At 47.1% G+C, this 22668-nt stretch overlaps 1 protein-coding gene across 1 annotated transcript in view; it reads left to right on the top strand.

Moving 5' to 3' along the window:
* LOC145339542 (rho-related BTB domain-containing protein 2-like) overlaps positions 1-22668 on the top strand; it is a gene marked incomplete at its 3' end in the record, with an annotated part of 110545 nt that overhangs the window by 61200 nt on the left and 26677 nt on the right. The window contains exon 5 of the mRNA XM_080184021.1: positions 858-1849. Coding sequence (XP_080040147.1) covers positions 858-1849 — 992 coding nt within the window. The remainder of the gene's footprint in view (positions 1-857; positions 1850-22668) is intronic.

Genomic DNA, 22668 nt, shown 5'->3' on the forward strand with positions numbered 1-22668 from the left:
GAAAGATGTAGAAGCTATTGAAAGGGTACAGAGGAGATTTACAAGGATGTTGCCTGGACTGGGAGGCATGCCTTATGAAGTTAGGTTGAGGGAGCTGGGACTCTTTTCCCTGGAGAGACGTAGGTTGAGAGGCGACCTGATAGAAGTTTACAAAATGTTGAGAGGAATAGATAGGGTGGATTCTCAGAGGCTATTTCCCCGGGTTGAAATGGTCGCTACGAGAGGACACAGGTTTAAGGTGCGGGGAGGAAAGTACAGAAGTGATGTTAGGGGTAAGTTTTTCACTCAGAGGGTGGTGAGTGAATGGAATCGGCTGCCGTCAGTGGTGGTGGAGGCGAACTTGCTGGGGTCTTTTAAAAGACTTCTGGATGAGTATATGGGATCTAATGGGATTGGGGGTTATAGATAGGTCTATAGATTGGTAGGTGTTGATGTGATCGGCGCAACTTGTGGGCCGAAGGGCCTGTTTGTGCTGTAGTGTTTTATGTTCTATGTTCTATAATCTTATTGAATGGCGGGGCAGGCTCGAAGGGCTGGATGGCCTACTCCTGCTCCTATTTCTTATGTCCTTATCTGTGTATAGGGTTGTTTGTGGGGGTGTGTGTGTATCTGTATAGGGTTGTGTGTTGGTGTATGGGTGTGTGTGCGTATCTGTGTATAGGGTTGTGTGTGGGTATGTGTGTATCTGTGTCTCGGGTTGTGTATGGGTATGTGTGTATGGGGGGGTGGGTATGGTTGTGTGTGGGTATGGGTGTATCTGTGTATAGGGTTGTGTGTGGGGGTGTGTGTGTATCTGTCCAATGTTTAACTGATGAGATGAATATCTCAGTCCAGATTCCATGCTATTTATCTCTCAGAGCCATCAAACCCACAGACATTCTGGCACCGGAGGATGGTCAGGAGGTTGCCAAGGACCTGGGGATTCCTTACTATGAGACCAGTGTTGTTGCAGAGTTTGGGATCAAGGATGTCTTTGACAATTCAATCCGGGCAGCACTCATTGCAAGGCGCCATCTGCAGTTCTGGAAGTCACATCTTAAGAAAGTACAAAGACCTCTGCTGCAGGCTCCATTTCTTCCTCCAAAGCCTCCCCCAGTCATTGTAACGCTTCCCCACAGCCTGTTAGAGGGTGGAGAAACAGCAGCAACTCTCTTTTCAACTCCCCTTTGTCCTGATGTCCTCTTCATTCTTCATGATGGCCACCGTATCTTTGGCCACAGGGTGTACCTCGCCACTTCCTGTTCCAAGTTCTATGACCTGTTCACTATCGATTTATTACCTGAATCTTGGGTGGATGAAGAGAAAGGGAAAGTTTGTAGTGAAGAGGCCAGAGATGGGAATGGAAAGATGATGAAGCTCAGGAGGCAGCCAGAAGACATTGAATGTGAGGAGAGTCATGTCCAAAAGCTGTCACAGTCAACACTCAGACATTCAGAGATTGAAACGCAGAGACAGCAAGAACATGAAGGAATACTGCAAATAGGATTGAAACCTGGCAAAGACCTGAGCAAATGGGGAAGGGGTTTTCAAACGATCCACTTGGATTATGTGGAGGATCCCGTGACCCGAAAGGATCGATGTATGACTGTAGTTACTCTGGATTCCCTGATCCAGAAGGAAGCTTTCCAGACAGTGCTAGAATATCTCTACACTGGCTGTATGAGGGACAATCAGCCAGATCTGTTACAGGTCGCTGTCATTGCGGAGCTCCTGGAGGTATTTGACTTGAGGATGATGGTTGCTAACATACTAAATAATGAGAGTTTCATGAACCAGGAAATCACAAAAGCCTTCCACGTGCGACGTGCTAATCGGATCAAAGAGTTCCTGACCAAGGGGACGTTTTCAGGTAATGCTGTAGACAGAAGTGAAAATGAAGTAGAAATGGCCTTTGCCAAAGACATGTAGAGGGACAGGTAGGACTGAGGAAGCAGCGGGGGCTGTAGAAGGACTTGGACAGGTTAGGAGAGTGGGCAAAGAAGTGACAGATGGAATACAATGTAGAAAAGTGTGAGGTTCTGCACTTTGGAATGAGGAATTGGGGGGGCATAGACTATTTTCTAACTGGAAAAATGCTTAGGAAATCAGAAACACAAAGGTGAGGTGCCTGAAGATTGGAGAGTGTTTAAAAAGGGCTGCAGGGAAAAGCCTGGGAACTACAGGCCAGAGAGCCTCACACCTGTGGTGGGTAAATTGTTGGAAGGTATTTTGAGAGACAGGATCTACAGGCATTTAGAGACACGAGGACTGATTAGGGACAGTCAGCATGGCTTTGTGAGTGGAAAATCATGTCTCACAAATTTGATTGAGTTTTTTGAAGGGGTAACCAAGAAGGTAGATGAGGGCAGTGCAGTTGATGTTGTTTACATGGACTTTAGCAAGGCCTTTGACAAGGTACCGCATGGTAGGTTGTTGCATAAGATTAAATCTCATGGGACTCAGGATGAAGTGTCTAAATGGATACAAAATATTGGGGCAGATGGGACCTGTTCAGATGGGATGGTCTTAGTCTGAATAGTGCCGGGACCAGAGTCCTGGCGAATCGTATAACTAGGACTGTAGATAGGGCTTTAAACTAATTGGGGAGAGGTGGGGGGGAAATTACAAACTCTAAAGTAAGGGAGAGGGTACATGTGCAGGTAAATGTTGAGGATGTCCCACTAATGAAAGGAGTAGGGGGCATGAGAGAGGTTAGTAGCGTTTCTACAAATAAGGTCCAGATAAAGGCTGGTATAAAGACACTTTACCTGAATGCACGAAGCACTCGAAACAAAGTGAATGAGCTGATGGCGCAAATCAGCACAAATGGATATGATCTAGTGGCCATTACAGAAACGTGGTTGCAGGGTGACAGGGACTGGGAGCTGAATATCCAGGGGTATCAGGTGTTTAGGAAGGATAGACAGGAGGAAAAAGCGGGTGGGGTAGCTCTGTTAATTAAGGATAATATCAGGGCGGTAGTAAAGGAAGATATAGGCTCCAAAGAGCAAAATGAGGAATCGTTGTGGGTGGAGATAAGGAATAGTAAGGAGAGGAAGACGCTGGTGGGTGTGGTCTATAGGCCCCCAAATAATAACTTTGAGGTGGGGCAGGCTATAAACAAGGAAATAATCGACGCGTGCAGAAACTGAACGGTGATAATTATGGGGGATTTTAATCTGCATATTGATTGGATGACCCAAGTCGGACGCGGTGGGGTTGAGGAAGAGTTCTTGGAATGCTGTCGGGATAGTTTCCTTGAACAGTGTGTGATGGAACCAACGAGGGAGCGAGCTATTTTAGATCTGGTGCTGTATAACGAAGCAGGGAGAATTAAGGATCTTCTTGTGAGGGATCCTCTTGGGACGAGCGATCGTAGCATGGTTGAGTTTTTGATGCAGATGGAGGATGAGAAAGTAGGCTCCCGAACCTGTATCCTCTGTTTGAACAGAGGGGAGTACGATAGGATGAGAGAGGAATTGGCAAATGTAGACTGGGGGCGCAGATTGGTTGGTAGGACTGCTGAGGAACAGTGGTGGATCTTTAAGGAGATCTTTTTCAGTACTCAGCAGTTTAAACCTCCCTCAGGGAGGGAGGTTTAAACTGATTCAGAGGGGGGGGTGGGATCCTGGGTAGAGGGGGTGAAAGTGACGGGGACATAGATGGGGACTGCAATGCACGGCATTGTGGGGGTGGGGCGGAGCAGGGTTTGAAATGCGTGTACTTTAATGCGAGGAGTATTCGCAATAAAGTGGATGAACTTGCAGCGTGGATCAGTACCTGGGACTTTGATGTTGTGGCCATTTCAGAGACATGGATAGAGCAGGGTCAGGAATGGTTGTTGCAGGTTCCGGGGTTCAAATGCTTTAGTCGGAGTAGAGAAGGAGGTAGAAGGGGGGGAGGGGTAGCATTATTAGTCAAGGATTGTATCACAGTGTCAGAGAGGAAGTTTGATGAGGACTTGTCTGTTGAGGTAGTATGGGCTGAGATTAGAAATAGGAGAGGAGAGGTCACCCTGTTGGGAGTCTTTTATAGACCTCCTAAAAGTTCTAGAGAGGTTGAGGGAAGGATTGCGGAGACGATCCTGGTTAGGAGTGAAAGTAATAGGGTAATTGTCATGGGGGACTTTAACTTTACTAATATTGATTGGAATTGCTATAGCTCTAGCTCGTTAGAGGGGTCAGTTTTTGTACAAAGCGTGCAGGAAGGTTTTTTGACTCAGTATGTAGATAAGCCAACTAGAGGTGAGGCTATATTGGATTTGGTGCTGGGAAATGAGCCAGACCAGGTGCTAGACTTGGAAGTTGGTGTGCATTTTGGTGATAGAACATAGAACATTACAGCGCAGAACAGGCCCTTCGGCCCACGATGTTGCGCCGACCAGTTAAAAAACAATGACCCACTAACCTAAACCAATCCCTTTTTGTCCATAAACCTATCCACGGATCTCTTAAACGCCCCCAAACTAGGCGCATTTACAACCGCAGCAGGCAGGGCATTCCAATCCCTCACCACCCTCTGGGTAAAGAACCTACCCCTGACATCCGTCCTATAACTACCCCCCCTTAATTTAAAGCCATGCCCCCTCGTGCTAGCTTTCTCCATCCGAGGAAAAAGGCTATCACTGTCCACCCTATCTAAACCTCTAATCATTTTATATGTTTCAATAATATCCCCTCTTAGCCACCTTCTTTCGAACGAAAACAACCCCAAATCCCTCAGTCTCTCCTCATAGGACCTCCCCTCCATACCAGGCAACATCCTGGTAAACCTCCTCTGCACCCTCTCCAAAGCCTCCACATCCTTCCTGTAATGTGGGGACCAGAACTGCACACAGTACTCCAAGTGCGGCCGCACCAGAGTTGTGTACAGTTGCAACATGACGCTGCGGCTCCTAAATTCAATCCCCCTACCAATAAACGCCAAGACACCGTATGCCTTCTTAACAACCTTATCTACTTGATTCCCAACTTTCAGTGATCTATGTACACATACACCTAGATCCCTCTGTTCATCCACACTATTCAAAGTCCTCCCGTTAGCCCTATACTCAACACATCTGTTATTCCTGCCAAAGTGAATTACCTCACACTTCTCCGCATTAAACTCCATCCGCCACCTCTCGGCCCAGCTCTGCAACCTGTCCAAGTCTTCCTGCAAACTATGACACCCTTCCTCACAATCTACCACACCTCCGACTTTGGTGTCATCAGCAAATTTACTAATCCACCCAACTATACCCTGATCCAGATCATTAATAAAAATTACAAACAGCAGTGGCCCCAAAACAGATCCCTGAGGCACACCACTCGTAACCGAACTCCATGACGAATATTCACCATCAACCACCACCCTCTGTCTCCTATCTGATAGCCAACTCCTGATCCAGTTCCCTAGATTACCCTCAATCCCATACATCTGCATTTTCTGCAGAAGCCTACCATGGTGAACCTTATCAAACGCCTTACTAAAATCCATATATTCCACGTCAACTGCCTTACCCCCATCCACCTCTTTGGTCACTTTCTCAAAAAACTCAATAAGGTTAGTAAGGCACGACCTACCCGCTACAAAACCATGCTGACTATCTCCAATCAATTCATTACTCTCCAAATAACTATAAATCCTATCCCTCATAATTCTTTCTAAAACCTTGCCCACAACAGAAGTGAGACTTACCGGTCTATAATTCCCGGGGAAGTCTCTGTTCCCCTTCTTAAACAATGGGACAACATTCGCTAACCTCCAAACTTCCGGTACTATACCAGACACCAACGACGACCTGAAGATCAGAGCCAGGGGTTCTGCAATCACTTCTCTTGATAGTGACCACAATTCGGTTACGTTCACCTTAGTGATGGAAAGGGATAGGCATGAACCTCGGGTCAGTAGTTTTAGCTGGGGGAAGGGTAATTATGAGGCTATTAGGAGAGAATTAGGAAGCATAGGTTGGACTAGGAGACTACAGGGACTGGGAACGTCCGAAATGTGGAGTTTTTTCAAGGAGCAGATACTGCGAGTCCGTGATAGGTATGTCCCTGTCAGGCAAGGAGGAATTGGTCGAGCTAGGGAACCGTGGTGCACTAAAAAAGTTGGTTCGCTGGTTAAAAAAAAAAGGAGGCTTATGTCAGGATGAGACTTGAGGGCTCAGGTAGTGCACTAGAAAGCTTTAGATTGGCTAGGAGGGAGTTAAAGAGTGAGTTAAGAAGAGCTAAAAGAGGACACGCGAAGACTTTGGTTGATAGGATTAAGGAGAATCCTAAGGCGTTCTATAGATATGTTAAGAACAGAAGGTTGGTTAGGGCAAGATTAGGGCCAGTTACAGACAGCAGTGGGAAGTTGTGTGTGGAACCGGAAGAGATTGGAGAGGCATTGTACCAATATTTCTCTTCGGTGTTCACGCAGGGGGACATAAATGTAGCTGTGGAGAACACTGGGTTACAGGGGTGTAAACTAGACAGTATTACAGTTGATAAGGGGGATGTGCTGGATATTCTTGAGTGTTTGAAAATAGATAAGTCCCCTGGGCCGGACGGGATTTACCCTAGGATTCTCTGGGAGGCAAGAGAGGCGATTGCATAGCCTCTGGCTCTGATCTTCAGGTCATCGTTGGTCTCAGGTATAGTGCCGGAAGTTTGTAGGATAGCAAATGTTGTCCCATTGTTTAAGAAGGGGAACAGAGACTTCCCCAGGAATTATAGACCGGTGAGTCTGACTTCTGTTGTGGGCAAGGTTTTAGAAAAAATTATTAGGGATAGAATTTATAGTTATTTGGAGAGTAATGAATTGATTAGAAATAGTCAGCATGGTTTTGTAGCGGGTAGGTCGTGCCTTACTAACCTTATTGAGTTTTTTGAGAAAGTGACCAAAGAGGTGGATGGGGGTAAGGCAGTTGATGTGGTATATATGGACTTTAGTAAGGCGTTCGATAAGGTTCACCATGGAAGGCTTCTGCAGAAAATGCAGATGTATGGGATTGGGGGTAATCTAGGTACTTGGATCAGGAATTGGCTATCAGATAGGAGACAGAGGGTGGTGGTTGATGGTAAATATTCGTCATGGAGTTCGGTTACGAGTGGTGTGCCTCAGGGATCTGTTTTGGGGCCACTGCTGTTTGCAATTTTTATTAATGATCTGGATCAGGGTATAGTTGGGTGGATTAGTAAATTTGCTGATGACACCAAAGTCGGAGGTGTGGTAGATTGTGAGGAAGGGTGTCATAGTTTGCAGGAAGACTTGGACAGGTTGCAGAGCTGGGCCGAGAGGTGGCGGATGGAGTTTAATGCGGAGAAGTGTGAGGTAATTCACTTTGGCAGGAATAACAGATGTGTCGAGTATAGGGCTAACGGGAGGACTTTGAATAGTGTGGATGAGCAGAGGAATCTAGGTGTATGTGTACATAGATCACTGAAAGTTGGGAATCAAGTAGATAAGGTTGTTTAGAAGGCATACGGTGTCTTGGTGTTTATTGGTAGGGGGATTGAATTTAGGAGCCGCAGCGTCATGTTGCAACTGTACACAACTCTGGTGCGGCCGCACTTGGAGTATTGTGTGCAGTTCTGGTCCCCACATTACAGGAAGGATGTGGAGGCTTTGGAGAGGGTGCAGAGGAGGTTTACCAGGATGTTGCCTGGTATGGAGGGGAGGTCCTATGAGGAGAGACTGAGGGATTTGGGGTTGTTTTCGTTCGAAAGAAGGCGGCTAAGAGGGGATCTTATTGAAACATACAAGATGATTAGAGGTTTAGATAGGGTGGACAGTGATAGCCTTTTTCCTCGGATGGAGAAAGCTAGCACGAGGGGGCATGGCTTTAAATTAAGGGGGGGTAGTTATAGGACGGATGTCAGGGGTAGGTTCTTTACCCAGAGGGTGGTGAGGGATTGGAATGCCCTGCCTGCTGCAGTTGTAAATGCGCCTAGTTTGGGGGCGTTTAAGAGATCCGTGGATAGGTTTATGGATGGAAAAGGTTTGGTTTAGGTTAGAGAGTCATTGCTTTTTAACTGGTCGGCGCAACATTGTGGGCCGAAGGGCCTGTTCTGCGCTGTAATGTTCTATGTTCTATATATTCCGATGGTAAAGAAGGACTGTAAGAAAAGGGATAACCAGCCGTGGTTATCGGAGGAAATAAAGGAGAATATTAAATTAAAAACCAATGCGTTCAGAGCGGCTAAAAATAATGGGGAATTAGAATATTGGGAAAGATTTAAAAATCAACAAAGAATGACTAAGAAAGTGATGAAGAAAGGAAAGATAGAGTATAAAGCTAAACTAGCTCTAAATATAAAAAATGATCGTAAAAGTTTTTAGAAATATAGAAAGAAAAGAGTGGTGAGAGTGAATGTTGGATCGTTGGAGGACAAGGGGGGGGATTTAATAGTGGGAAATGAGAAAATGGCTGAGACTTTAAATAAGTTTTTTGTGTCGGTCTTCATGGAGGAGGACACAAATAGCTTACCGAATATTAAAGATAGAGGGTTGGTAGAAGAACATAAGAAATAGGAGCAGGAGTAGGCCATCTAGCCCTTCGAGCCTGCCCCGCCATTCAATAAGGTCATAGCTGATCTGAAGTGGCCCTGTACAGCCGCAGCAAGACCTCCCTACTTTTATATTCAATCCCCCTCGCTATGAAGGCCAGCATCCCATTCGCCTTCCTGACCACCTGCTGCACCTGCAGGCTGGGTTTTTGCGACTCATGCACAAGGACCCCGAGGTCCCTCTGCACCGTCGCCTGCTGCAGCTTTTCGCCATGTAAGAAATAGTCCTTCCTACCATTATTCCTACCAAAGTGGACAACTTCACACTTGCCAACATTAAATTCCATTTGCCATTTCCTGGCCCATTCGCCCAGCCTATCTAGATCCTTCTGTAGACTCTCCACACCCTCCGCACACTTTGCCGTTCCCCCAATCTTGGTGTCATCAGCAAATTTCGACACTCTACACTCGGTTCCCTCCTCCAGATCGTCTATATAAATGGTAAATAGCTGAGGCCCCAGCACCGACCCCTGAGGCACTCCACTAGTCACCATCCGCCAATCCGAATAGCACCCATTGACCCCCACTCTCTGCCTCCTATTTGACAACCAATCCCCTATCCACGCTAACACCCTACCCCCAACTCCATGCCCCCTGACCTTCTGTAATAACCCCTTGTGCGGTAAGGAGATGAGGTCCTTAATACAATTACTGTCACTGGAGAGGTAGTGCTTGGTCGACTAACGGGACTGAAGGTAGACAAGCTCCCGGGACCGGATGGAATGCATCCCAGGATTCTGAAAGAAATGGCAGAGGTGATAGCAGATGCCTTAGTAATTATTTATCAAAATTCGCTGGACTCCGGGGAAGTGCCAGAGGATTGGAAAACGGCTAACATTACGCCGTTGTATGAAGCCGCACCTGCGCAAAGATATTTTGGCCTTGGAGGGAGTGCAGAGGAGGTTTACTAGGCTGATACCGGAGTTGAGGGGGTTGAGCTATGAGGAGAGGCTGAATAAACTAGGCTTGTACTCGTTAGAGTTTAGAAGAATGAGGGGAGATCTCATTGAGACATATAAGATGATGAATGGGATGGATAGGATAGAGGTGGAGCGACTCTTCCCGCTCAAAAAAGACAGTAGGACTAGGGGGCACAGCCTCAAGATAAAGGGGGGGCGGTTTAGAACGGAGTTGAGGAGGAACTTCTTCACTCAAAGGGTGGTGGAGGCTGCCTCGCTAAATATTTTTAAGATGAGGGTTGATGGGTTTTTGATAAGCGAGGGGATTAAGGGTTATGGGGAGAGGGTGGGAAGGTGGAACTGAGCTGCGACAGATCAGCCATGATCTTATTGAATGGCGGGGCAGGCTCGAAGGGCTAGATGGCCTACTCCTGCTCCTATTTCTTATGTTCTTATGTAAAAGGCAGGAAATTATAGGCTGGTTCGCTTAACGTCCATAGTTGGAAAAATGCTAGAATCCGTCATCAAAGAAGAAATAGCGAGGCACATAGAAAAGAATGGTTTGAGCGAGCAGACGCAGCACGGATTCGTGAAGGGGAAGTCGTGTTTAACAAATTTACTGGATTCCTATGAGGATGTGACTAGTGCAGTAGACAGAGGGGAACATAAGAAATAGGAGCAGGAGTCGGCCATCTAGCCCTTCGAGCCTGCCCCGCCATTCAATAAGATCATGGCTGACCTGAAGTGGATCAGTTCCACTTTCCCGCTTTCTCCCCATAACCCTTAATTCCCTTGCCTACCAAAAACCTATCTAACCGTGTCTTAAATATATTTAGCGAGGTAGCCTCCACCACTTCAATGGGCAGAGAATTCCAGAGATTCACCACCCATTGAGTGAAGAAGTTCCTCCTCAACTCTGTTCTAAACTGCACCCCCCCTTATCTTGAGGCTGTGCCCTCTAGTCCTGCTGTCCTTTCTGAGCGGGAAGAGTCTCTCCACCTCTATTCTATCCATCCCTTTCATCATCTTATGCGTCTCAATGAGATCCCCCCTCATCCTTCTAAACTCTAAAGAGTACAAGCCCAGTCTGTTCAGCCTCTCCTCATAGCTCAACCCCCTCAACTCCGGGATCAGCGTAGTGAACCTCCTCTGCACTCTCTCCAAGGCCAAAATATCCTTGCGCAGGTGCAGCGACCAAAACTGCGCACAGTACTCCAGCTGCAGCCTCACCAATGCCCTATACAGCTGCAGCAAGACCTCCCTACTTTTATATTCAATCCCCCTCGCTATGAAGGCCAGCATCCCATTCGCCTTCCTGACCACCTGCTGCACCTGCAGGCTGGGTTTTTGCGACTCATGCACAAGGACCCCGAGGTCCCTCTGCACCGTCGCCTGCTGCAGTTTTTCACCCTGTAAGTAGTAGTCCTTCCTACCATTATTCCTACCAAAGTGGATAACCTCACACTTGCCAACATTAAATTCCATCTGCCAGGTCCTCGCCCACTCGCTCAGCCTATCCAGATCCCTCTGTAGACTTTCCACACCCTCCGCACAATTTGCTTTTCCACTTATCTTTGTGTCATCAGCAAATTTCGACACCTTATACTCAGCCCCCTCCTCCAGATCATCTATATAAATGGAACCAGTGGATGTGGTGTTTTTAGATTTCCAGAAGGCGTTTGATAAGGTGCCTCACAAAAGGTTGCTGCAAAAAGGTTAGGGTGCATGGAGTTGGGGGTAAGGTGTTAGCGTGGATAGAGGATTGGTTGTCTAATAGGAAGCAGAGAGTTGGTATCAATGGGTGCTTTTCTGTCTGGCGGTTGGTAACTAGTGGAGTGCCGCAGGGATCGGTGCTGGGGCATCAGCTATTTACCATTTATATAGATGATCTGAAGGAGGGGGCTGAGTGTAGGGTAACGAAATTTGCTGATGACATGAAGATAAGTGGGAAAGCAAATTGCGTGGAGGACGCGGAAAGTCTGCAGAGGGATCTGGATAGAACATAGAACACTACAGCACAAACAGGCCCTTCGGCCCACAAGTTTTGCCGATCGCATCAATACCTACCAATCCATAGACCTATCTATAACCCCCAATCCCATATACTCATCCAGAACATAGAACATTACAGCGCAGAACAGGCCCTTCGGCCCACGATGTTGCGCAGACCAGTTAAAAAGCAATGACCCTCTAACCTAAACCAATCCCTTTCCATCCATAAACCTATCCACGGATCTCTTAAACGCCCCTAAACTTGGCGCATCTACAACTGCAGCAGGCAGGGCATTCCATTCCCCCACCACCCTCTGGGTAAAGAACCTACCCCTGACATCCGTCCTATAACTACCACCCCTTAATTTAAAGCTATGCCCCCTCGTGCTAGCTTTCTCCATCCGAGGAAAAAGGCTATCACTGTCCACCCTATCTAAACCTCTAATCATCTTATATGTTTCAATAAGGTCCCCTCTTAGCTGCCTTCTTTCTAATGAAAACAACCCCAAATCCCTCAGTCTCTCCTCATAGGACCTCCCCTCCATACCAGGCAACATCCTGGTAAACCTCCTCTGCACCCTCTCCAAAGCCTCCACATCCTTCCTATAATGTGGGGACCAGAACTGCACACAATACTCCAAGTGCGGCCGCACCAGAGTTGTGTACAGTTGCAACATGACGTTGCGGCCCCTAAATTCAATCCCCGTACCAATAAACGCCAAGACACCGTATGCCTTCCTAACAACCTTATCTACTTGATTCCCAACTTTCAGGGATCTATGTACACATACACCTAGATCCCTCTGTTCATCAACACTATTCAGAGTCCTACCGTTAGCCCTATACTCGACACATCTGTTATTCCTGCCAAAGTGAATTACCTCTCACTTTTCCGCATTAAACTCCATCCGCCACCTCTCGGCCCAGCTCTGCAACTTTTCCAAGTCTCTCTGTATGCAACTTGTCTTTTAAAAGACCCCAGTGAGTTCGCCTCCACCACCACTGACGGCAGCCGATTCCATTCACTCACCACCCTCTGAGTGAAAAACTTACCCCTAACATCTCCTCTGTACTTGCTTCCCTGCACCTTAAACCTGTGTCCTCTCGTAGCGACCATTTCAGCCCTGGGAAATAGCCTCCAAGAATCCACCCTATCTATTCCTCTCAACATCTTATAAACCTCTATCAGGTCGCCTCTCAACCTTCGTCTCTCCAGGGAGAAGAATCCCAGCTCCCTCAACCTATCTTCATAAGGCATGCCTCCCAATCCAGGCAACATCCTTGAAAATCTCCTCTGTACCCTTTCAATAGCTTCTACGTCCTTCCTATAGTGAGGCGACCAGAACTGCGTACAGTACTCCAAATGAGGCCTGACAAGGGTCTTATAAAGTTGCAGCATTACGTCCTGACTCCTAAACTCAATCCCTCGATTAATGAAGGCCAGTACACCATACGCCTTCTTGACCACACCCTCCACCTGCGAGGCCGATTTAAGAGTCCTGTGGACCCGGACCCCAAGATCCTTCTGCTCTTCGACACAGCTAAGACTCCTGCCCTTGATAGTGTAAGGCTGAGTGAGTGGGCGAGGACCTGGCAGATGGAGTATAACGTTAGCAAATGTGAGGTTATCCACTTTGGAAGAAATAATAGCAGGATGGAATATTATTTAAATGGTGAAAAATTACAACATTCTACTGTACAGAGGGACCTGGGGGTCCTTGTGCACGAGTCGCAAAAACTCAGTCTGCAGGTGCAGCAGGTGATCAAGAAGGCGAATGGAATGTTGGCCTTTATAGCGAGGGGGATAGAATATAAAGGCAGGGAGGTCTTGCTGCAACTGTACAGGGTACTGGTGAGGCCGCAACTGGAGTACTGTGTGCAGTTTTGGTCCCCTTATTTGCGTAAGGATATATTGGCCTTGGTGGGAGTACGGAGAAGGTTCACCAGACTGATATCAGAGATGAGGGGGTTAGCTTATGAGGAGAGATTAAATCGACTGGGCCTGTACTCGTTGGCATTTAGAAGGCTGAGGGGGGATCTTACAGAGACGTATAAGATAATGAAGGGGCTAGATAGGGTAGAGGTAGAGAGATTGTTTCCACTTAGAAAGGAAACAAGAACTAGAGGTTCCAGCCTCAAAATAAGGGGGGGTCAGTTTAGAACAGAGTTGAGGAGGATCCTGTTCTCTCAGAGGATAGTGAATCTCTTTAATTCTCTGCCTATTGAACTGGTGGAGGCTACCTTGTTGAGTATGTTTAAGTCACGGGTTGATAGATTTTTGATCAATAAGGGAATTAAGGGTTATGGGGAGCAGGTGGGTAAGTGGAACTGATTCACTTCAGATCAGCCATGATCTTATTGAATGGCGGGGCAGGCTCGAAGGGCTAGATGGCCGACTCCTGCTCCTATTTCTTATGTTCTTAAAGAACAAAGAAAATTTCAGCATAGATCCCTGAAAGTTGGCACCCAGGTTGATAAGGTTGTTAAGAAGGCGTACGGTGTGTTAGCTTTTATTGGTAGAGGGATTGAATTTCGGAGCCGTGAGGTCATGTTACAACTGTACAAAACTCTGGTGTGGCCGCACTTGGAGTATTGCGTACAGTTCTGGTCTCTGCATTATAAGAAAGATGTGGAAGCATTGGAAAGGGTGCAGAGGAGGTTTACCAGGATGTTGCCTGGTATGGTGGGAAGGTCTTATGAGGAAAGGCTGAGGGACTTGAGGTTATTTTCATTGGAGAGAAGAAGGTTACGAGGTGACCTGATTGAGGCATACAAGATGATCAAAGGATTGGATAGGGTGGACAGTGAGAGCCTTTTACCTCGGATGGTGCTGGCTAACATGAGGGGACATAGCTTTAAATTATGGGGTGACCTGGGGTTGTCAGACTTTTTACTGTGATAGTTATAGGACGGATGTCAGAGGTAGGTTCTTTACTCAGAGAGTAGTAAGGGTGTGGAATGCCCTGCCTGCAGCAGTTGTGGACTCGCCAACTTTAAGGGCATTTAAATGATCATTGGATAAACATATGGATATTGATGTAGTGTAGGTTAGATGGGCTTTAGATTGGTTTTCACAGGTCGGCACAACATTGAGGACCCAAAGGCCTATACCGTGTTCTATGTTCAATATCTCTTTTAAATCTTTGCCCCCTCGCACCTTAAACCTGTGCCCCCAGTAATTGACTCTTCCACCCTGGGAAAAAGCTTCTGACTATCCACTCTGTCCATGCCTCTGATAATCTTGTAGATTTCTATCAGGTCTCCCCTCAACCTCCATCGCTCCAGTGAGAACAAACCAAGTTTCTCCAACCTCTCCTCATAGCTAATGCCCTCCATGTCAGGCAACATCCTGGTAAATCTTTTCTGTACCCTCTCCAAAGCCTCCACATCCTTCTGGTAGTGTGGTGACCAGAATTGAACACTATATTCCAAGTGCATCCTAACTAAGGTTCTATAAAGCTGCAACATGACTTGCCAATTTTTAAACTCAGTGCCCCGGCCGATGAAGGCAAGCATGCCGTGTGCCTTCTTGACTACCTTCTCCACCTGCATTGCCACTTTCAGTGACCTGTGTACCTGTACACCCAGATCCCTCTACCTATCAATACTCTTAAGGGTTCTGCCATTTACTGTATATTTCCTATCTGTATTAGACCTTCCAAAATACATTACCTCACATTTGTCCAGATTAAACTCCATCTGCCATCTCTCCATCCAAGTCTCCAACTGATCTATATCCTGCTCTATCCTCTGATGGTCCTCATCGCTATCCACAAATCCACCAACTGCTGTATCATCCGTAAACTTACTAATCAATCTAGTTACATGTTCCTCCAAATCATTTATATATATTCCAGACAGTATCAATATGTCAATGGGAAGAGGATAAGCAGGAAAGAGTAGGGCCCATGAGCGATCAAGGGGGAAATCTGTGGATGGAGGCAGAGGACATCGGTCGGGTATTAAATGAATATTTCACGCTTGTCTTCACCCACGAGAATGAGGAGGTAAATATAGAACTCAGGGAGAGAGACTGTAAGGCTCTAGAGAAAAGTATCACAGGGAGTGACAGTATTAGAGATATTGGCAGGCATAAAAGTGGAGAAATCGCCAGGCCCTGATGAATTATGTCCCAGGTTGTTGTGGGGTAAGGGAGGAAATTTCAGGGGCTCGGACCCAAATTTTTAATTCCTCCCTGGCCAATAGGGAGGTGCCAGAGGACTGGAGAACAGCTGATGTGATCCCACTGTTTAAGGTGCAGGCACAAGCCAGGGAATACAGACCAGTGAGCCTCATGTCTGTGTTTGGGAAACTACTGGAGAAGATTCTGAAGGAAAGATCAGGGATAGTCGGCATGGGTTGTCAGAGGCAGGTCATGCGCAATAAATTTGCTTGAATTTTTTGCACATGTAACCATGTGTGTGGATGAGGGTAGTGTGGTTGATGTAGTTTACATGGATTTCAGCAAAGCGTTTGACAAATCCTTCTAGCTCCGCTCTTGATCTTGCTGCATTATTCTCCTGGCTCCTTTCTTAGTCTTGCTGTATTATCCTCCCGGCTCTGCTCTAAGCTTTGCTGTATTATCCTCCCGATTCTGCTCTCAGTCTTGTGTGTTATCCTCCTGGCTGCTCTCTCAGCCTTGCTGTATGATCATAGAACATAGAACACAACAGCACAAACAGGCCCTTCGGCCCACGAGTTGCACCGATCACATCAACACCTACCAATCTATAGACCTATCTATAACCCCCAATCCCATAAAACCCCATATACTCATCCAGAAGTCTTTTAAAAGACCCCAGCGAGTTTGCCTCCACCACCACTGACGGCAGCCGATTCCATTCACTCACCACCCTCTGAGTGAAAAACTTACCCCTAACATCACTTCTGTACTTTCCTCCCCGCACCTTAAATCTGTGTCCTCTCGTAGCGACCATTTCAACCCGGGGAAATAGCCTCTGAGAATCCACCCTATCTATTCCTCTCAACATTTTATAAACTTCTATCAGGTCGCCTCTCAACCTTCGTCTCTCCAGGGAAAAGAGTCCCAGCTCCCTCAACCTAACTTCATAAGGCATGCCTCCCAGTCCAGGCAACATCCTTGTAAATCTCCTCTGTACCCTTTCAATAGCTTCTACATCTTTCCTATAGTGAGGCGACCAGAACTGCGCACAGGCGACGGTGCAGAGGGACCTCGGGGTCCTTGTGCATGAATCGCAAAAACCCAGCTTGCAGGTGCAGCAGGTGGTCAGGAAGGCGAATGGGATGCTGGCCTTCATAGCGAGGGGGATTGAATATAAAAGTAGGGAGGTCTTGCTGCAGCTGTATAGGGCATTGGTGAGGCCGCAGCTGGAGTACTGTGTGCAGTTTTGGGCGCCGCACCTGCGCAAGGATATTTTGGCCTTGGAGGGAGTGCAGAGGAGGTTTACTAGGCTGATACCGGAGTTGAGGGGATTGAGCTATGAGGAGAGGCTGAATAAACTAGGCTTGTACTCGTTAGAGTTTAGAAGAATGAGGGGAGATCTCATTGAGACGTATAAGATGATGAATGGGATGGATAGGATAGAGGTGGAGAGACTCTTCCCACTCAAAAAAGACAGTAGGACTAGGGGGCACAGCCTCAAGATAAAGGGGAGGCGGTTTAGAACGGAGTTGAGGAGGAACTTCTTCACTCAAAGGGTGGTGAATCTCTGGAATTCTCTGCCCGTTGAAGTGGTGGAGGCTGCCTCGCTAAATATTTTTAAGAAGCGGGTTGATGGGTTTTTGATAAGAGAAGGGATTAAGGGTTATGGGGAGAGGGCGGGAAAGTGGAACTGAGCCACGACAGATCAGCCATGATCTTATTGAATGGCGGGGCAGGCTCGAAGGGCTAGATGGCCTACTCCTGCTCCTATTTCTTATTTCTTATGTACTCCAAATGAGGCCTGACAAGGGTCTTATAAAGTTGCAGCATTTCCTCCCGATTCCTAAACTCAATCCCTCGATTAATGAAGGCCAGTACACCATACGCCTTCTTGACCACCTCCTCCACCTGCGAGGCCGATTTAAGAGTCCTGTGGACCCCGACCCCAAGATCCTTCTGCTCTTCAACACTACTCAGACTTCTGCCCTTGATAGTGTACTCGTTCATCCCGTTGGTTCTGCCAAAATGGACGACTACACATTTATCCGCGTTGAAGTCCATCTGCCACTTCTCCGCCCAGTCCTGCATTCCATTTATGTCCTGCTGCAACTTTTGACATCCTTCCAGACCATCCACAACACCACCGACCTTCGTGTCATCAGCGAATTTACTTACCCATCCCTCCACTTCCTCATCCAGGTCATTTATGAAAATGACAAACAGCAAGGGTCCTAGAACAGATCCCTGGGGCACTCCACTGGTGACTGACCTCCATTCAGAAAAAGACCCATCCACAACCACTCTCTGCCTTCTGCAGGCAAGCCAGTTCTGGATCCACAAGGCCAAAGGCCCTTGGATCCCATGCCCTCTCACCTTCTCAAGAAGTCTTGCATGGGGGACCTTATCAAACGCCTTGCTGAAGTCCATGTACACCACGTCCACGGCACTTCCTTCGTCAATGTGTTCAGTCATATTATCGAAGAACTCAACTAGGCTCGTAAGGCACGACCTGCCCTTGACAAATCCATGCTGACTATTCCTGATCATGTCAAACCTCTCCAAATGCTCGTAAATCTTGTCCCTCAGAAGCCTCTCCATCAGCTTACCAACCACTGAGGTCAGACTCACCGGTCGGTAATTTCCCGGGCTATCTCTGTTCCCTTTCTTGAAAATAGGGACTATATGAGGATATGAATGTAGCTGAAGAGGTCACTGGGGTGAAGGGGTGTAAAATAGAAAGTATTGTAGTTGATACAGAGGATGTGTTGGATATTCTAGATGGGTTGAAAATAGATAAGTCCCCTGGTCCAGACGGGATTTACCCTAGGATTCTATGGGAGGCAAGAGAGGTGATTGCAGAGCCACTGGCTCTGATCTTCAGGTCGTCGTTGGTCTCTGGTATAGTACCGGAAGATTGGAGGACAGCGAATGTTGTCCCATTGTTTAAGAACATAGAACATTACAGCGCAGAACAGGCCCTTCGGCCCACGATGTTGCGCCGACCAGTTACAAAAACAATGACCCACTAGCCTATACCAATCCCTTTTCGTCCATAAACCTATCCAGAGATCTCTTAAACGCCCCCAAACTAGACGCATTTACAACTGCAGCAGGCAGGGCATTCCAATCCCTCACCACCTGCTGGGTAAAGAACCTACCCCTGACATCCGTCCTGTAGCTACCCCCCCTTAATTTAAAGCCATGCCCCCTCGTGCTAGCTTTCTCCATCCGAGGAAAAAGGCTATCACTATCCACCCTATCTAAACCTCTAATCATCTTATATGTTTCAATAAGATCCCCTCTTAGCCGCCTTCTTTCCAGCGAAAACAACCCCAAATCCCTCAGTCTCTCCTCATAGGACCTCCCCACCATACCAGGCAACATCCTAGTAAACCTCCTCTGCACCCTCTCCAACGCCTCCACATCCTTCTTGTAATGCGGGGACCAGAACTGCACACAGTACTCCAAGTGCGGCCGCACTAGAGTAGTGTACAGTTGCAACATTACACTGCGACTCCTAAATTCAATCCCCCTACCAATAAACGCCAAGACACCGTACGCCTTCTTGACAACCTTATCTACTTGATTCCCAACTTTCAGGGATCTATGTACACACACACCTAGATCCCTCTGTTCATCCACACTATTCAAAGTCCTCCCGTTAGCCCTATACTCGACACATCTGTTGCTCCTACCAAAGTGAATTACCTCACACTTCTCCGCATTAAATTCCATCCGCCACCTCTCGGCCCAGCTCTGCAACCTATCTAAGTCTCCCTGCAGACTATGACACCCTTCCTCACAATCTACCACACCTCCAACTTTGGTGTCATCAGCAAATTTACTAATCCACCCAACTATACCCTCATCCAGATCATTAATAAAAATTACAAACAACAGTGGCCCCAAAACAGATCCCTGAGGCACACCACTCGTAACTGCACTCCATGATGAATATTTACCATCCACCACCACCCTCTGTCTCCTATCTGATAGCCAATTCCTGATCCAACTTCCTAGATTACCCACAATCCCATACATCTGCATTTTCTGCAGAAGCCTACCATGGTGAACCTTATCAAACGCCTTACTAAAATCCATGTATACCACGTCAACTGCCTTACCCCCATCCACCTCTTTGGTCACCTTCTCAAAAAACTCAATAAGGTTAGTAAGGCATGACCTACCCGCTACAAAACCATGCTGACTATTTCTAATCAATTCATTACACTCCAAATAACTATAAATCCTATCCCTAATAATTTTTTCTAAAACCTTGCCCACAACAGAAGTAAGACTCACCGGTCTATAATTCCCGGCAAAGTCTCTGTTCCCCTTCTTAAACAATGGGACAACATTCGCTATCCTCCAATCCTCCGGGACTACACCAGAGACCAATGACGACCTGAAGATCTGAGCCAGAGGCTCTGCAATCACCTCTCTAGCCTCCCAGAGAATCCTAGGGTAGATCCCATCCGGACCAGGGGACTTATCTATTTTCAGCCCCTCAAGAATTTCCAGCACATCCTCTTTATCAACCGTAATACTGTCTATTTTACACCCCTGCAACCCAGTGTCCTCCTCAGCTATATTCATGTCCCCCTGCGTGAACACCGAAGAGAAATATTGGTTCAATACTTCTCCAATCTCCTCCGGTTCCACACACAACTTCCCCCTGCTGTCTGTAACTGGCCCTAATCTTGCCCTGACCAACCTTCTGTTCTTGACATACCTATAGAACGCCTTAGGATTCTCCTTAATCCTATCAGCCAAAGTCTTCTCATGTCCTCTTTTAGCCCTTCTCAACTCACTCTTCAACTCCCTCCTAGCCAATCTAAAGCTTTCTAGTGCACTATCTGAGCCCTCCAATCTCATCCGAACATAAGCCTCCTTTTTCTTTTTAACCATCGACTCAACTCTTTTAGTGCACCACGGTTCCCTAGATCTACCAAATCCACCATGCCTGACAGGGACATACCTATCAAGGACTCGCAGTAGTTGCTCCTTGAAAAAACTCCACATTTCAGATGTTCCCAGTCCCTGTAATCCCCTAATCCAATCCATGCTTCCTAATTCACTCCTGATAGCCTCATAATCGCCCTTACCCCAGCTAAAATTGCTGACCCGAGGTTCATGCCTATCTCTTCCCATCACTAAGGTGAACGTAACCGAATTGTGGTCACTATCACCAAAATGCACACCAACTTCCAAGTCTAGCACCTGGTCTGGCTCATTTCCCAGCACCAAATCCAATATAGCCTCACCTCTAGTTGGCCTGTCTACATACTGAGACAAAAAACCTTCCTGCACGCTTTGTACAAACACTGACCCCTCTAGCGAGCTAGAACTATAGCAACTCCAATCAATATTCGTAAAGTTAAAGTCCCCCATAACAATTACCCTATTACTTTCACTCCTAACCAGGATTGTCTCCGCAATCCTTTCCTCAACCTCTCTAGAACTTTTAGGAGGTCTATAAAAGACTCCCAACAGGGTGACCTCTCCTCTCCTATTTCTAATCTCCGCCCATACTACCTCAACTGACAAGTCCTCATCAAACTTTCTCTCCGACACTGTGATACAGTCCTTGACTAGCAATGCTACCCCACCCCCCCTTCTACCTTCTTCTCTACTCCGACTAAAGCATTTGTACCCCGGAACCTGCAACATCCATTCCTGACCCTGCTCTATCCATGTCTCAGAAATGGCCACAACATCAAAGTCCCAGGTACTGATCCACGCTGCAAGTTCATCCACTTTATTGCGAATACTCCTCGCATTAAAGTACACGCATTTCAAACCCTGCTCCGCCCCACCCCCACTATGCCGTGCCTTGCATTCCCCAACTATGCCCCCCTCACTTTCACCCCCTTTCCTCACTATCCCTCCCCCCAAGAAGGGGAGCAGAGACTTCCCTGGGAATTATAGACCAGTGAGTCTTACTTCTGTAGTGGGCAAGGTTTTAGAAAGAATTATTAGGGATAGGATTTATAGTTATTTGGAGAGTAATGAATTGATTAGAGATAGTCAGCATGGTTTTGTAGCGGGAAGGTCGTGCCTTACTAACCTTATTGAGTTCTTTGAGAAGGTGACCAAAGAGGTGGATGGGGTAAGGCAGTAGATGTGGTATATATGGATTTTAGTAAGGCGTTTGATAAGGTTCACCATGGTATGCTTCTGCAGAAAATGCAGATGTATGGGATTGGTGGTAATTTAGGTACTTGGATCAGGAATTGGTTAGCAGATAGGAGACAGAGGGTGGTGGTTGATGGTAATTATTCATCATGGAGTTCGGTTACGAGTGGTGTGCCTCAGGGATCTGTTTTGGGGCCACTGCTGTTTGTAATCTTTATTAATGATCTGGATGAGGGTATAGTTGGGTGGATTAGTAAGTTTGCTGATGACACCAAAGTCGGAGGTGTGGTAGATTGTGAGGAAGGGTGTCGAAGTTTGCAGGGTGACTTGGACAGGTTGCAGAGCTGGGCCGCGAGGTGGCGGATGGAGTTTAATGCGGAGAAGTGTGAGGTAATCCATTTCGGTAGGAATAACAGATGTGTTGAGTATAGGGCTAACGGGAGGACTTTGAATAGAGTGGAGGAGCAGAGGGATCTAGGTGTATGTGTACATAGATCCCTGAAAGTTGGGAATCAAGTAGATAAGGTTGTTAAGAAGGCGTACGGTGTCTTGGCGTTTATTGGTAGGGGGATTGAATTTAGGAGTCGCAGCGTCATGTTGCAACTGTACACAACTCTGGTGCGGCCGCACTTGGAGTACTGTGTGCAGTTCTGGTCCCCACATTACAGGAAGGATGTGGAGGCTTTGGAGAGGGTGCAGAGGAGGTTTACCAGGATGTTGCCTGGTATGGAGGGGAGGTCCTATGAGGAGAGACTGAGGGATTTGGGGTTGTTTTCACTGGAAAGAAGGCGGCTAAGAGGGGATCTTATAGAAACATATAAGATGATTAGAGGTTTAGATAGGGTGGATGGTGATAGCCTGTTTCCTCGGATGGAGAAATCTAGCACGAGGGGGCATGGCTTTAAATTAAGGGGTGGTAGTTATAGGACGGATGTCAGGGGCAGGTTCTTTACCCAGAGGGTGGTGAGGGACTGGAATGCCCTGCCTGCTGCAGTTGTAAATGCGC

Source organism: Carcharhinus amblyrhynchos, unplaced genomic scaffold, assembly GCF_965287045.1.
Source record: "Carcharhinus amblyrhynchos unplaced genomic scaffold, sCarAmb.v2.hapA scaffold_526, whole genome shotgun sequence".
Taxonomy (NCBI): domain Eukaryota; kingdom Metazoa; phylum Chordata; class Chondrichthyes; order Carcharhiniformes; family Carcharhinidae; genus Carcharhinus; species Carcharhinus amblyrhynchos.